Source organism: Myotis myotis, unplaced genomic scaffold, assembly GCF_014108235.1.
Source record: "Myotis myotis isolate mMyoMyo1 unplaced genomic scaffold, mMyoMyo1.p scaffold_m19_p_7, whole genome shotgun sequence".
In the NCBI taxonomy this organism is placed as follows: domain Eukaryota; kingdom Metazoa; phylum Chordata; class Mammalia; order Chiroptera; family Vespertilionidae; genus Myotis; species Myotis myotis.
Genome location: NW_023416379.1, coordinates 84,822,199 through 84,835,779, shown reverse-complemented (window position 1 = coordinate 84,835,779; position 13,581 = coordinate 84,822,199). Strand labels below are relative to the sequence as shown.

Sequence of the window (13,581 nt, the reverse complement as noted above, 5' to 3'; positions counted from 1 at the left end):
GGCCAGAGGCCACAGGCCCTGACGCCCGCTGTCCTCTCCCTCTCCCCACCCCCCAGAGAACAATGCCTACAGCTTCGGGAGAACCACCATTGCTAACTTGAAATCAGGGTGAGTTTGAGAAGCAGGTCTGTGAGGCCAGGGTCCGGGTCAGAGCTGAGCCCTGACAAGGAGGGAAGGAGAGGGAGTGTCGGGGGACAGTGGCTGAGGCTGAGGCTGTGGGGCCCGGAGGCTGGGGTTGGAAGCAGAAGAGGTAGAACCGGCTGTGGGTGGCCAGGAAGGACCAGGTGCAGAGAGGAGGATGCAGCCTCAGGCCAGGCCGGCGAGGCCACCTGGGGGCAGGGGGAGGGCAGCGTAGCCAGGGGGGAGGGCACGAAGAGGTGACCTCTGGGACATTTCCGTTGGAATGGGATCGTCTCAGAGTCTAGAGGATGTGGGGTGTGGGCCCTCTCTGTGGGGTATCTGTTCCAGAAGACGTGGCCGTGGAGGGGCCCTGAACCGGGGTTTGATTACCACCGAGAAGTCAGGGCTGTCTGAGTGGGTTTCGAGCCCCTGTGGCTTCTGTGCCCTCTGCTCTGCCAGGAACCACCTGCTCTGGCTGCACACCTCCTTCGCCTTCCTGTACCTGCTGCTCACCGTCTACAGCATGCGCAGACACACGTCCAAGATGCGCTACAAGGAGGATGACCTGGTGAGTGGGGCAGCGCCGGGACCACCCGTGCCGCCTCTTCCCTCCCCTGCAGGCCTCTCTTGCCTCAGCTTGAGGGACATCAGCCCCAGAGTCAGGCCAGCTCGGTTGGACTCCTGGTTCAGCAGCTCAGGAGCCCCCACCCTGTAAGTTAGTTGTTACCTCCTTGGTTTCCTCTTCCGATGACTGAAGTAACAGCGGTGCCTGTCCTGAGGGTGGTGGGAAGGTGAGGCGATGCATGGACAGCACCCGTGCTGTGCCTGGCGCTCAGGAAACACCACGATTGTGAAATCCCCTCCCCTTCACCACTGATTCCCTAAACTAGTAGCAAACGCCCACACTCCATGCCAGCCATTGCTCTGGGTCTTCACGGCCTGAGGATCGGAGACTGGCACCCCATCTTCTCACTCGCAAGCCCGCACTTGCAGGGGCCAGATGGCTCTTTCATTAGGCTCACTGCCTGATTTCTACTAGAAATTCACCAAGGCCTGTCCACCTCTGTCTGCTCCTCTCTGCTCTCCACTTCCCCACCCCTCCCTGCATCTTCCGTCCCTCTCACCTGCCTCTCACGCCAGGTGAAGCGGACTCTCTTCATCAATGGAATCTCCAAATATGCAGAGTCAGAAAAGATCAAGAAGCATTTTGAGTGAGTAGCCACGCTCCTACCCCAGCCCTACTTTGCCTTTCAACTCCCAAGACCCTCCTCACACGCCTCCCACTCTCCCTCCAAGGCCTGGGCCGCATGAGGGTGGAGGTTGGACTGAAGAATTCTCTGGCTCTAGGAAGGCCTAACACTTGGGCTGGGTGATCGGCACCTCTAGGAACACAAGAGAAATACTTGAAATACTTGAGAGTGAGTCCAGTCTGTGCCACACAACCACCCCCGACCCCTCCATCCCCCGCCGTTTTCCGACATGAGCTGGATCGTGGGTTGTTGCCCGAGGGTCCATGATGGGTAGCTTTTTCATAGAGTCTGGAGTTTGTGTGTAGCCTGGCGGGGAGAAGCTTCATCGTGGAGCCCAGGAGCGCCTGGCCGTGTGCTCTCTGAGGCTCTTCCCAGCTCTGGAAGGCTGTCTCAGCCGGGAGGGGCATGTACACCTCCAGGAGCCCCAGGTGCCAGGCGGTCTGTGTGCAGGATCAGGGATCCTAGCATCATTCATCTGGCCACTCAGCAGACTTCCTCAGGTGCTCAGGCACGAGTCAGTGTGGTGGGCCTCGGGACTATACGTGTGAATAAAGGATCGTCGCGCTCTCGGGGGTTCGCCGTATGGAGGTCAGCTTTAAGAGCCAGTCCAGGACCTGATGAAAGGGTGGCCTGGGGTCAGTCTGTGGTCAGAATTAGGAGTTGATAAGGGGCATTGATGGTCTGAATCAGGGCTATCTGTGTCAGAATCGGGATTTGGTGAGGTCTGGACTCACTGTCAGTTGGCCGGGATCAGAGGGCAGGCGCTGTTCCGGCTCAGGACAGTGTTGAGAGTGAGTCTGGTCAGGGTCAGGTTCCTCCCTCTGTGTTATGGGAAAATGGCTGCATTGTGATCAGCATGGGCAGATAAACACTCATTCACTCAATAGGCATCTATTAGTCACCTCCTATACCCCAGGCATAAGTAAATGAGAAACAGGCCCGCCCTCACAGCAGTCAGCATTAAATCAGACTTGGTCAGTATGAGAGAACAATTTGGGGTCCTATCTGGCGTTCAAGCCGTAATCAGCACGGCTGGGTCAGGGGGCAGTCTGGGTCAGGATTAAGGACAGCGTATGCTCCAAATTAGGTGACATCTTAATATTACCGTCCAATTGGCGTCAGCTGTCGGCTTGTACTGATGAGTCCTTTAATAACAAGTATCTCTTGAGCTGCCCTGTGGCTTTGCTGAAGTAGGAACTGGAGAAATAACAATAAACAGAAAAGAAAAGGTCCCCACCTTCACCTGCTTACATTCTAGAGGGCTGAGGAGGACAGTAAGCAAATGAACTGGTAATAGACACTGTGTCAAGTAGGGGTAGGTGCTAAGAAGGAAACAGCCTGGCTGGTGTGGCTCAGTGGTTGAGCGTCAACCTATGAATCAGGAGGTCACGGTTCATTTCCCAGTCAGGGCACATGCCCGGGTTGTGGGCTCCATGCCCAGGGTGGAAGGCAGCGCATTGATGATTCCCTCTCATCATTGATGTCTCTCTCTCTCTCTCTCTCTCTCTCTCGCCCTCTCCCTTCCTTTCTGAAATCAAGAAAAATATATTTAAAAAAGAAGAAGAAAACCAAAGCTGGAAGAGGGGCGGAGTGAAGGAGTCAGGAAGGGTGTTCGGATGGGATGGGGGGGGGGGGGGCGGCGGACTCTGACAGGGGAACCTTTGAGCAGAGACCTGCATGCAGTGAGGGAGTGAACCCCACAGCCAAGCATCCATTCATTCCACACACATTTGTTGTGCACCTACTGTGTGCATCATACCAGGAAGACAAAGATCCAGACATGGTGGCTGTCTGTGGGGAGCTCGTGATCCAAGTCCTCTGTGTTACGGGTCAGGCTGTGGTTCTGTTTAGGAAATAGCCTTTGATTAAAACGGGTGGTTAGCCTATAAGCAGGGGTGGTTCTAATTGGAGTTTGGGGGATACATGGGTGAATATTATGGCGTAGCCATTTCATTGATCCAGGCTTCAGCACATGTTCATCGGGCACCTACTGTGTTCGAGCTGTTAGCTCAGGCATGGGTATGTGGTGATACCCAGGCTGCCTGTCCTCGTGGAGCCCCTGGGCCAGTGGACAGTATTAGGCAGGGCTTGTCCAGGCCTGGGGTCTGTCTGGATTGGAGGACTAGCCCAGCAGAGTTAGGGAATATCCTGTGTGCAAAGTCAGGGAGCCTGTGCGGTGGGGATTAAGGGATTAGAGATTAGTCTGGTGAGAACGAGGGCTTGCCCTGCCACAGGGGCGAGGCCCTTCCGAAGAGGACCCCTAAAAGGGTTTGAAAACAACATTGTCAGGGGGAAGGTCCGGGAAGTGCTTTTCAAGATCCCCATCCCAGATTTCAGTTTCCAGACTCTCGTGTGTTTGTGTGATCCATCTTGTTGCTTCAGAACCGTGTCTCATGCATCTGTAACACTTACTGGTCCTTCATAACAATGTTTAATGGGGCTCAGTCCAGATTAGGGATCAAGACCAGTCAGCAGGTACCCCGTGAGCCCTGCCAGGTACCAGGTACTGAGAGCCAAGAACAGTCTGTGGTCAGTCTCAAGTCATGGTTGGGGTCCATCTAGGGTCAGGGTTAGAGGGTCATTCTTGGGTCTAGGTTACCGATCAGTTTGGGTCAGAGCAAAGGATCCGTCTCTGTCCAGGGTTAGAGGTCAGTCTTAGGTCGGGGTTCAGGATCGACCTCTGGTTGGGCTTGGGGCAGAGATCACTCTGTCTCCTGGGCTGGGGGTTGGTTGGGGTCAGTCCATGGTCAAGGCTAACTGTTGAACTGGACCCAGACGTTCTGGGGACAGGGTAAAGGGAGCCACCCACGAGGAGAAACAGTCTCTCGACGTAGAGTTCACAGCCTTGGACAAGAATCAGACCCCAGTCGTGGCGGCTCACACTCGCTCACACAGTCCCCACACGTCTGTGCACACTCCCCCGACTCAGGTCCGCATGAGGAGGAATTTCAAAGTTGTATTCTCAGAGAACTCCCATTTGTGTAGACTAGGAAAGAGCTTGCTTGAATTGGGGATGTGTGTCTTGACGGTGATGGGGTCATGCATGCAAGTTGGGGGCGTGTGGGCAGGGTCCCCGCTAAAGATGATGGTGGACTCTCTTTCAGGGAGGCCTACCCCAACTGCACGGTCCTGGAAGCCCGCCCATGTTACAACGTGGCTCGCCTCATGTTCCTCGACGCAGAGAGGTAATGGGCCAGGGACTGGAGGTGGGGAGGGACACCCGCGGGCCTGCTGCCCATGGAGGAGGGTGTCTTGGATCCACAGAGGAGCCTGGCTCCCCTGCCAGGTGTTTCCCGGGGCATTTGATGTTAATTCAGCCCCTGGAGTGCTCATCAGGTCAGCTCTGGAGACAGCCAGGCCTAGAGGTCAGAGTTGGCTGCAAAGGGAAGGGGGCTCCTCGTCCCCACCCCCTCTGAGGACAGACCCTTCTTTAACTACAGTGTCAGGAATGGAGGCCAGACTATAGGGAGAATTTCTGGCCTTCAACGGATGGGTAGGCAGACCCTGGGATGGGGACATGTTTAAACCATGCATGCTAAACAAACCCAAGAACAAGATAGCCCCGTCCTTGGGGAGTGGACTAGATGATCCCTGAGCTGGGCCCCCTACCCATCCTCCCAGCCCCAGCCCTGCCCCAGCCCTATTCCCCTCCCCCCCACCCCAGCCCCCGCCCCATCCCCTGCCCCAGGCCCCAGCCCTACCCCAGCCAGGCAGGCTGTGACTGGGCACCTGGGTTCCACAGGAAGAAGGCTGAGCGGGGAAAGCTGTACTTCACAAACCTCCAGAGCAAAGATAACGTCCCCACCATGATCAACCCCAAGCCCTGCGGCCACCTCTGCTGCTGTGTGGTGCGAGGCTGTGAGCAGGTATGAGGTGGGCTGGCCCAGGGGCGTGCCTGGCCTGGGCTCACACCGGGGCCCCAAAGCTGCAGGTGGCATGGGGAAGAGTCGGAAGGTCCTGGGGGGACAGGTCACAGCAGAAATGGATGCTCCCTGCGATGCATGTCCCACAACGCTGGGAGCACACAGATCAGCAGGCCCTGCACATAACGCCCAAAGGTAAACAAACTCCCAGAGGAGGCCAGGCCGGTCTGGAGCCAGGCCAGGGCAGGGCGCAGCACCTCTCTCAGCGGCCCCCCGCCTGTTCCTCCAGTCCTTGCAGCCCCATCCCCATGGTTGGGTTGTCCCCTGTCCCTACAGTGACCAAATTTTCAAGCCCTGAATCAGAAGAGGTGAGCTGAGAGGATAGTGTTGTGCTGTATTTACTGGCTCACTGGCTTTTAGGCAGGTTTCTTAACTGCTCTGTGCCTCAGTTTCCTCATCTGTAGATGGGGCTAAGTGTCCCTACCTCATAGGATTGTGAGAGAGATGGACAGCTCAAAGCAGTGCCTGGCCTGTAGGAAGCTGTAGGTCAGTGCCAGCTGGTGCTGTGGGCTCTCTGCCCAGATCTGCGTTACCCTCCCTGGCAGGTGGAGGCCATTGAGTACTACACGAAGCTGGAGCAGAAGCTGAAGGAGGACTACCAGCGGGAGAGGGAGAAGGTGAACGAGAAGCCTCTTGGCATGGCCTTCGTCACCTTCCACAATGAGACCATCACCGCCATGTGAGCCTCCTCCCAGCCTGCCCTCCCCCAGCCCGAGGCCCCCAGTGATCAGCAGGGACTCCCAGGTCCCTGGGCTCATCAGCTGTCGGCAGTGGGGTCCCCACCGGCTGGTGCCCCGGTAACTGGTGTCCATCCCCACAGTATCCTGAAGGATTTCAACGTGTGTAAATGCCAGGGCTGCACCTGCCGCGGGGAGCCACGCTCCTCGTCCTGCAGCGAGTCCTTGCACATCTCCAACTGGACCGTGACCTACGCCCCTGACCCCCAGAACATCTATTGGTGAGCAGAGGGGAGGCTTCATGGGACCTGGGTGGGCTCCAGTGGGCAGAGGGGAGGGGAGGGAGAGCTAGGTGTCCCTGGGGACCAACCAGGCATCTGGTCCCAGGAGTGACTGCCTCCCCTTCCTTCCCAGGGAGCACCTCTCCATCCGTGGCTTCATCTGGTGGCTGCGCTGCCTGGTCATCAATGTCATCCTCTTCATCCTCCTCTTCTTCCTCACCACCCCGGCCATCATCATCACCACCATGGACAAGTTCAACGTCACCAAGCCCGTGGAGTACCTCAATGTGAGGCCACGTACCCCACCCCTCCACTGTGTGTCTCAAGACACAGAAATCGGGCTCTGAATCCCTCCAGGGAAGGGGCGGGAACCAGAATGCCTCCTGCCCAGCCCCCCCCCCCCCCCAAGAAGTTCCCCCGTGACCGTGGGCTGCAAATCCCACTGTGTGCTTCCCTTGGGTTCCTCGCCACCTTCCCCCAGGGGAGCCCACCTTCCATGTGCACACACAGAGAGACACCCGGGGAAGAAAGGGAGCCCAGGCCCATCCTAACTGACCATGTGACCTTGGATAAGTCCTACCCCTCATCCCTCGTTCTCCCCAACAGTAGAATAGAAGGTTCAGACTAGGTCGTTGGCTTCCCGACTTGGAGCTTTTATCAGAAGGAATCTTACATGAAACCCAATGTGGAAAATCAAGGCTCCTCAGATGACAATAGAGTGGGGGACACTCCACCTGGTCTCCCCTCCCCCCTCCTGCCACATCATTCAAAGGAGGATAGTTTGGAAATCTCTGAGCGATAAGAGCACAGTAGATAAGGCCCAGGCTACCTGGGTTCAAATCCCCACCCCACTGCTTACGAGCTGGATTAGCTATTGAATCGTGTGGGGGTTTTGCCTCAATTTGCTCATCTGTAAAACGGAGTAATAGTGTTACGAGGAATACATGTAAAGTACATGATCAGTGCTTGGCACGTAGTACGGACTCAGCAAATACTAATATATTTCACGCTGGGACTGTGCATATGGCCCTGGCCCCAGCCCTCAACCCTTGGCCTCCAGGTGTTCTGGACTCCTGATGTGGGGCCCAGGGCTCAGTGGGGGAGGGGGCAGGTAAGCAAAGCAAGCGGACCCACTAGACTTCCCTCACCGACTCCCCCCCCCCCATGTACCACTGCAGAACCCCATCATCACCCAGTTCTTCCCCACCCTGCTGCTGTGGTGCTTCTCCGCCCTGCTCCCCACCATCGTCTACTACTCTGCCTTCTTCGAAGCCCACTGGACACGGTGAGACCCCTCCATATCCTGACCCCTAGGGGCACCCCCGTGCCACTGGACAGCCCTTTGCCATTTAGGCTCCCTGCCCCCAGGGTCCCAGAGCTGGCAGGGAAGGGATGGTGCCAGCATCCTCACCGTGGGAAGCCCCCTCTTCCCAGGGGCCCCTCCTGGGACACTGTGTTGGCTGGGGGAGCAGCATGGGGACTGGCCCGCCTGACCTCAGCCCCTCTGCCCCTGGCCTCAGCTCCGGGGAGAACAGGACCACCATGCACAAGTGCTACACCTTCCTCATCTTCATGGTGCTGCTCCTGCCCTCGCTGGGACTGAGCAGGTGGGTCCGCAGGAAGGGACGGGAGCTGCCGGGGGAGCGGGGAAGTCGCAGGATGGGGAGAGGGAGCAGTTCAGGCTCCCACCTCCCCTCCCAAGCGAGGGACCCCGTGTCTAGGGGCATCCTCAGAGGCTCCTGGCTGGGACTCCCCATCCCTACTCCAGCCCCCACCACACCTCTCCTCCTCTCCAGCCTGGACCTCTTCTTCCGCTGGCTCTTTGACAAGAAATTCTTGGCTGAGGCAGCTATTCGGTTTGAGTGAGTGACCGGGGGGCCCCCAGGGAAGAAGACTGGAAGGAGGATGGGAATGCCTGGGAGACCCCTCCTGCCCCTGGGAGGGTACAGGAACGCTCCCTACCCCTGCGGCCGGGAGGAAGAGGGGCTCACATCACAGGCTGCCAGGATCATCCCAGAGGACCCTCACGTGTCTCAGGCGTGTGCCTGGGAGTTGTCCCTGGAGTTGTGTTGGGGCTCACTCCAAGGTCACCCTCAAGGTGTATTTAAGGCCACACGGAGGGGGGCGGGCGGGCGCTTGAGGGCTCTGGGTTTGTATTCTGGGGTGGACTCTGGGAGTCTAGAGTGTCCCTTGGGAGGTTTGGAGAGGTATGCGTGGTGGGATCTTGGGGGTCCCTAGAGGTCTCCTTGAGGGTCTCTGGAGCCCACACTTTTGAGTATCTGTGGGAGACTCGGGCTCACACTTTGAGGTACTTATGGGGCACAAGTTCTGGGAACACCTCTCTCGCTTCAGGCTCCTGTCCAGAGGTGTGACTGTGGCGTTCTTTCTGGGCACCTGCTTGGGGAGTCCCTGGGAGGGTGTCTTAGGGGTGTGTGCCATGGCTGTACTGTTGGTGCAGCTCTCGGGGTCTTGCTCTGGGCCACCTGTGGGAATCTTGGGCTCACACTTGGGGTGTCATGAGTGTCCTGGGCTCTGCCCTCTGAACATCTCTAGGGGAGGATTTCTGAGCTTGTGTTCTAGGGGTGACTGAGGCTCATCCTCGGGGGTAACTTTGGGTTCAGTTAAGGCCTACAGAGGGGAGCCTTCTGGGTGTTCCGAGGCACGGTCTCAGGGATCTTTGGTGGGGGGGTGTCTCAGGGGTTATCTCTGGAGATCTCGGGAGTCATACCCTGAATACTGGTGGCCTTAGGGGTCTCAAGCACTCTCTCCATGGGGCTTTATGGGGCACAGGTTCTCAGGGCGCCTCTGGGTGTCCACACACATGGAGGGTGTCCGAGGTGTCACTGACACCCTGCCGTCTGCCTATGGGGCTCACACTCTGGGGGGACTGGGCCACCCAGGCGCTTGAGGGCTTAGCTGGGACACCTGGTGCCCACAAGGCAGCTGGGGGGAGGGGGGTATGGTGCTGGTGCAGTGGGCAGGAGACCCCCAGGCCCCCCAGGGTACAGTGCTGGAGCACCCGGTGCCCGTAGGTGCGTGTTCCTGCCCGACAACGGCGCTTTCTTCGTGAACTACGTCATTGCCTCCGCCTTTATCGGCAACGCCATGGACCTGCTGCGCATCCCAGGCCTGCTCATGTACATGATCCGGCTCTGCCTGGCGCGCTCGGCCGCCGAGAGGCGCAACGTGAAGCGGGTACGGCCGCCCGGCGCAGCGGCCTGCACAGCGCCCCCTGGTGGGCCCGACCAGAAACAGCGGCAGTGCTAGGGTGTGGGGCTTCTGGGTGCTGGGGCAGCCCCATTCCCGGCCCTGGGCTGTCCCCCTCCCTGCTGGGCCTCAGTTTTCCCGTAGGTACAGTGATGAGTCGACACAGATAACCCTGAAGGCCCTGGCCAGTTCTGAGGGTCTAGTGCTCTGTGGTGGGAGCTGGGGGAGATCCAGGTCCCTACCCCTAGGGCCCCTGGTCCTAACCCCACAGGACTCTGAGCATCCATTCCCAAGTGCACCCCCTGCCAGTCCCTGCTCCCTTGAAGGCCCCTGCCCACGTCCTGCCCTGTCGCTCTCCACCCTGACCTCCTTCTCGGCCACAGCTCCTCTCTTCATCTGCTTTGCCCTGCCCTGCCCTGCCCTGCCCTGGAAATGGGTTCCTTTTCCCCACTGCCTTTCCTGGCCCCCTCCCCTCCCACCTGCCCTGTGCCCCTCCAGGCTCTCCCTCCCCGCCCTGAGCCACCTCCTGCCCATCTCCCCCCCAGCATCAGGCCTACGAGTTCCAGTTTGGCGCAGCCTACGCCTGGATGATGTGCGTCTTCACGGTGGTCATGACCTACAGTATCACCTGCCCCATCATCGTGCCCTTCGGTAGGCACCGCCGCGCCGGGACCTGGGCCCTGCTCGGGGGGACCCAGGACCTCACGCTCTCCACTCTAGTGAGGCAGGCCGCCCCGAGTGGACAGGGCCCTGGCTGGGAGACCGGCCCCTCCGGCCTCCCACCCGGTTCCTGGCTCAGTCTGGGACCCGGCCTGGGGGGAGGAGGGGAAAAGCCATCTCAGCTCAGGCTGGACCCCCGGGCACAGTCACCCCAACATGACCATCCTCGCCCACACCAAGGCTTCCACCCAACGGGATCTACTGGGACACACGTCACATGCCCACTGAGGCGTCGCACACGGCCACACAGGAGCCGTGGGCACTCTTGTACACAGCCCTGTAGACTCAGGAAAGGCCTGCGTCCAGGGTGGGGCTGGATCCCTCCCGCGCCTGGCTGAGCTGTGTGACTTAGGCCAGTCCCTCTTCTTTCTTATAAGTACCGCGCGCTAACCGATTGCGCCACTGGAGCTCCCGTCCCTCTTCTTTCTGAAATTTAGCAAAGTTTCTCTTCAACTGTTGCCCTCACGAGTGGCCTCTAATTTCCCCTGAAAACATCCTAACCCATTAACCACCCTCCCTGGTTATTGAAGGCTCCAAACTCCCAAACTAACCTCCTTGTCCTCATCCCAAAGCGCCCATCCCCTCAGCCTCCAGGAAGATAGAAGGTGCCTCCTAATGTATACTCGTCTGTTTAGGAACAGGAGCAGGAAAAAACAGTGTGGATTTTAACAGGATGCTTGTTGACCCAAACAAACGGGTTTCTCATAGTAGAGTGGCCAGTGAGGGGCCGCAGAACGAGGGGTGGCAGCAGAGGAAGCTGAGCCTGGGCCTGTGTGGGGCCGAGGCAGGAGAAGGGAGGCTGGCCCTTCAGGGGCCGCGGAAGGACCGGGACAACCTGTGCCGGACACACAGAGGTCTGGCAGCGCTGGTTCGAGGTCAGGGCCCGTGTGGCTTCCCCCAGGGCTCATGTACATGCTGCTGAAGCACCTGGTAGACAGGTACAACCTCTACTACGCCTACCTGCCGGCCAAGCTGGACAAGAAGATCCACTCGGGGGCTGTGAACCAGGTGGTGGCTGCGCCCATCCTCTGCCTCTTCTGGCTGCTCTTCTTCTCCACCATGCGCACGGGTGAGGGCCCTCCCCCGGGGCTGGGGTGGGGCCGCGGGGCTCCCTCCGGAGTCCAGGCAGAGCAGGCCCCAGGAAGGTCCGTGGTGGGGGAGGGGGCACAGACAGGCCAGGGAGAGGCGGCAGCACATGGGAGTGTGGGGCTGCATTCAGAAGGTAGCAAAACGGAGTGGGAGCCCCTGGGAGGGGCCCAGAGGAGAGGTAGCAGCCCGTTCTTTGCCCCCCGCTTCCCCCATAACAGGGTTCCTAGCCCCCACGTCCATGTTCACATTCGTGGTCCTGGTCATCACCATTGTCATCTGTCTCTGCCACGTCTGCTTCGGACACTTCAAATACCTCAGTGCCCACAACTACAAGGTGTGGGGCGAGGGGGTCCGGGGGCGGCCCAGGGCAGGAGCTCCAGGACGTGCAGGGGGGTGGCTGGGAGCTGAGGGCAGGGGCAGCGGGTGCCGAAAGGGTGTGGGGTCGTGATGGTGGCTGAGGGGAAGGACACCCCCCCAATCCCTGACTCATCCCGGGCCCTCAAGATTGAGCACACAGAGACAGATACCGCGGACTCCAGAAGCAATGGACGTCCCCCCACTGTTGCCGCTGTCCCCAAATCTGCGGTAAGTGCTCCACTCCATGGCCAGGGTGGGGAAGGGCCTCGGAGACAGCCCAGCGCAGGCCAACCCATTGTTCTGCAGTAAGGGGATCGGGGCAGGAGAGACCTGCTTCGCTGGGGTCTGCCCACCTCCCCTGGGCGCAGGGTCCTGCCCCTTCCCCTGCGGGCCCCGCGACTCCCCGTCTGTCCATCACCCCTCCCCACAAGGGGCCGCTGTCCACCCTCACACCTCACTCCTTTTCCCCTTCAGAAATACATCGCTCAGGTGCTGCAGGACTCAGAGGCGGACGGGGATGGGGATGGGGGTCCCGGAAGCTCGGGGGACGAGCCCCCGTCCACCTCGTCCCAGGATGAGGAGCTGCTGATGCCACCCGATGGCCTCACGGACACAGACTTCCAGTCTTGCGAGGACAGCCTCATAGAGAATGAGATTCACCAGTAAGGGGAGGGAGGGCCCTGGAGGCCACGCCCTGCCCCACCCACCCACCCCTTCATGGACACTAAAAAAACGCTAATAATTTATTAGATCTGAAGCCCCTTCCTCCCCCATCCCTGCTTTCATTAAGGTATTTAAACCTGGGGGTTTGCTGCTCTCCCCCACCACAGAGGGGAGAGAGAGCCCCAACCTCAGTGAGGAGAGCCCCGAGCCGGCCCCGGGGCAGAGGGGTGTGGACACAGTTCCCCCAGATCAGTGCCCCCGCCCCAGGCTAGTTGTGTGGTCAGAAAAGGGTTAATGAGAGCCAAGGTGGGTACCTGGTGCCGTGGCTGGAGACGAGGAGTGGGGGGGCGTGCAGGCAGATCGGGGCAGCCCCAGTTCTGTCCTCCCCGCCACGGCCCCCTGGGATCTGGCACTCCAGGAAGGTGGAGCCTCAGCCCTGAGGGTTGCATGAGAGGGGAGGGGGTGCCGAGTGGGAGGAAGAGTCAGGCCTGAACCAGGGGGTGACCTGGGGTGGGGGATGGGCATGGCTGACACTGGAAAATGGGTTTTTGCACTGGTTTTTTTTTTTTTTTTTTCCTTTAAAATAAAAATGGAAAGAAAAGCTCCGAGACAGGTGTCCTATTTGTGCTGCTGTCCTGGACACGTGGCTGGGGGCCAGCCACCCTTCTGTGAGTCTGGAGGATCTGTTTGGAGTCCCCACATGACCCTGGGTAGACTTCCTGTGCAGAGACTTCTGGAGGTCTCAGGGGAGGGGCCTGCTGTGCTCACATTGCCACCCCCCTCCCCTTGCATCTGCCCACTCTGCCTCCATCCCTTGCCCTGAGGAACTTGTGGGACCACTCAGACTGAGGGACAGGGACACAGGCCAACATTCTGAATCCCCGAGAACCATACAAATAGAATAGAGATGCAGGGTAGAAAGGCCGTGAAAGGCCGCAAGTGCCATGCTGGTCTAGGAAGGCTTCCTGGAGGAGGAAGTTCCCAAGAAAGTTGCTTCCAGGAAGGGGCTCAGCAGACCGCGCTGAAAGGGAAGAGGCAAGAAAACAGCGCCGCAGTCGTCAACCAAATTCTGTCGTCATGATTTGTTGTCATTGTTACACAACTTACTGAGGGGTTAGTATGTGCCTGGGATTGTGCTGTATGGCCATGACGTGCTGTAAAGCATTTACTCAGAGACCTTGCTCGAGTCGGGCGTGGGTTTGCTGCAAGGATTACATAATATGTGTCAAGGGTTCACTTGGCCCAGCACCTGGCACTTACTTATAAGCACCCAATAAACATCAATTATAGTTAA

The 13,581-nt window shown here is 59.0% G+C and overlaps 1 protein-coding gene across 6 annotated transcripts in view; it reads left to right on the top strand.

The window, feature by feature from the left end:
• Nucleotides 1-13,581, top strand: part of TMEM63B (transmembrane protein 63B) — a 24,883-nt gene extending 11,302 nt beyond the window's left edge. For all 6 annotated transcript variants that reach the window (XM_036316790.1, XM_036316791.1, XM_036316789.1 and 3 more), the window contains 17 exons: nt 57-108; nt 580-688; nt 1,261-1,331; nt 4,475-4,555; nt 5,113-5,236; nt 5,839-5,972; nt 6,114-6,251; nt 6,385-6,538; nt 7,430-7,536; nt 7,772-7,858; nt 8,048-8,113; nt 9,284-9,446; nt 10,004-10,109; nt 11,080-11,247; nt 11,486-11,601; nt 11,772-11,852; nt 12,099-13,581. In XM_036316790.1, the coding sequence (XP_036172683.1) occupies nt 57-108; nt 580-688; nt 1,261-1,331; nt 4,475-4,555; nt 5,113-5,236; nt 5,839-5,972; nt 6,114-6,251; nt 6,385-6,538; nt 7,430-7,536; nt 7,772-7,858; nt 8,048-8,113; nt 9,284-9,446; nt 10,004-10,109; nt 11,080-11,247; nt 11,486-11,601; nt 11,772-11,852; nt 12,099-12,290 (1,949 nt within the window). In that variant the 3' untranslated portion in view covers nt 12,291-13,581. The remainder of the gene's footprint in view (nt 1-56; nt 109-579; nt 689-1,260; nt 1,332-4,474; nt 4,556-5,112; nt 5,237-5,838; nt 5,973-6,113; nt 6,252-6,384; nt 6,539-7,429; nt 7,537-7,771; nt 7,859-8,047; nt 8,114-9,283; nt 9,447-10,003; nt 10,110-11,079; nt 11,248-11,485; nt 11,602-11,771; nt 11,853-12,098) is intronic.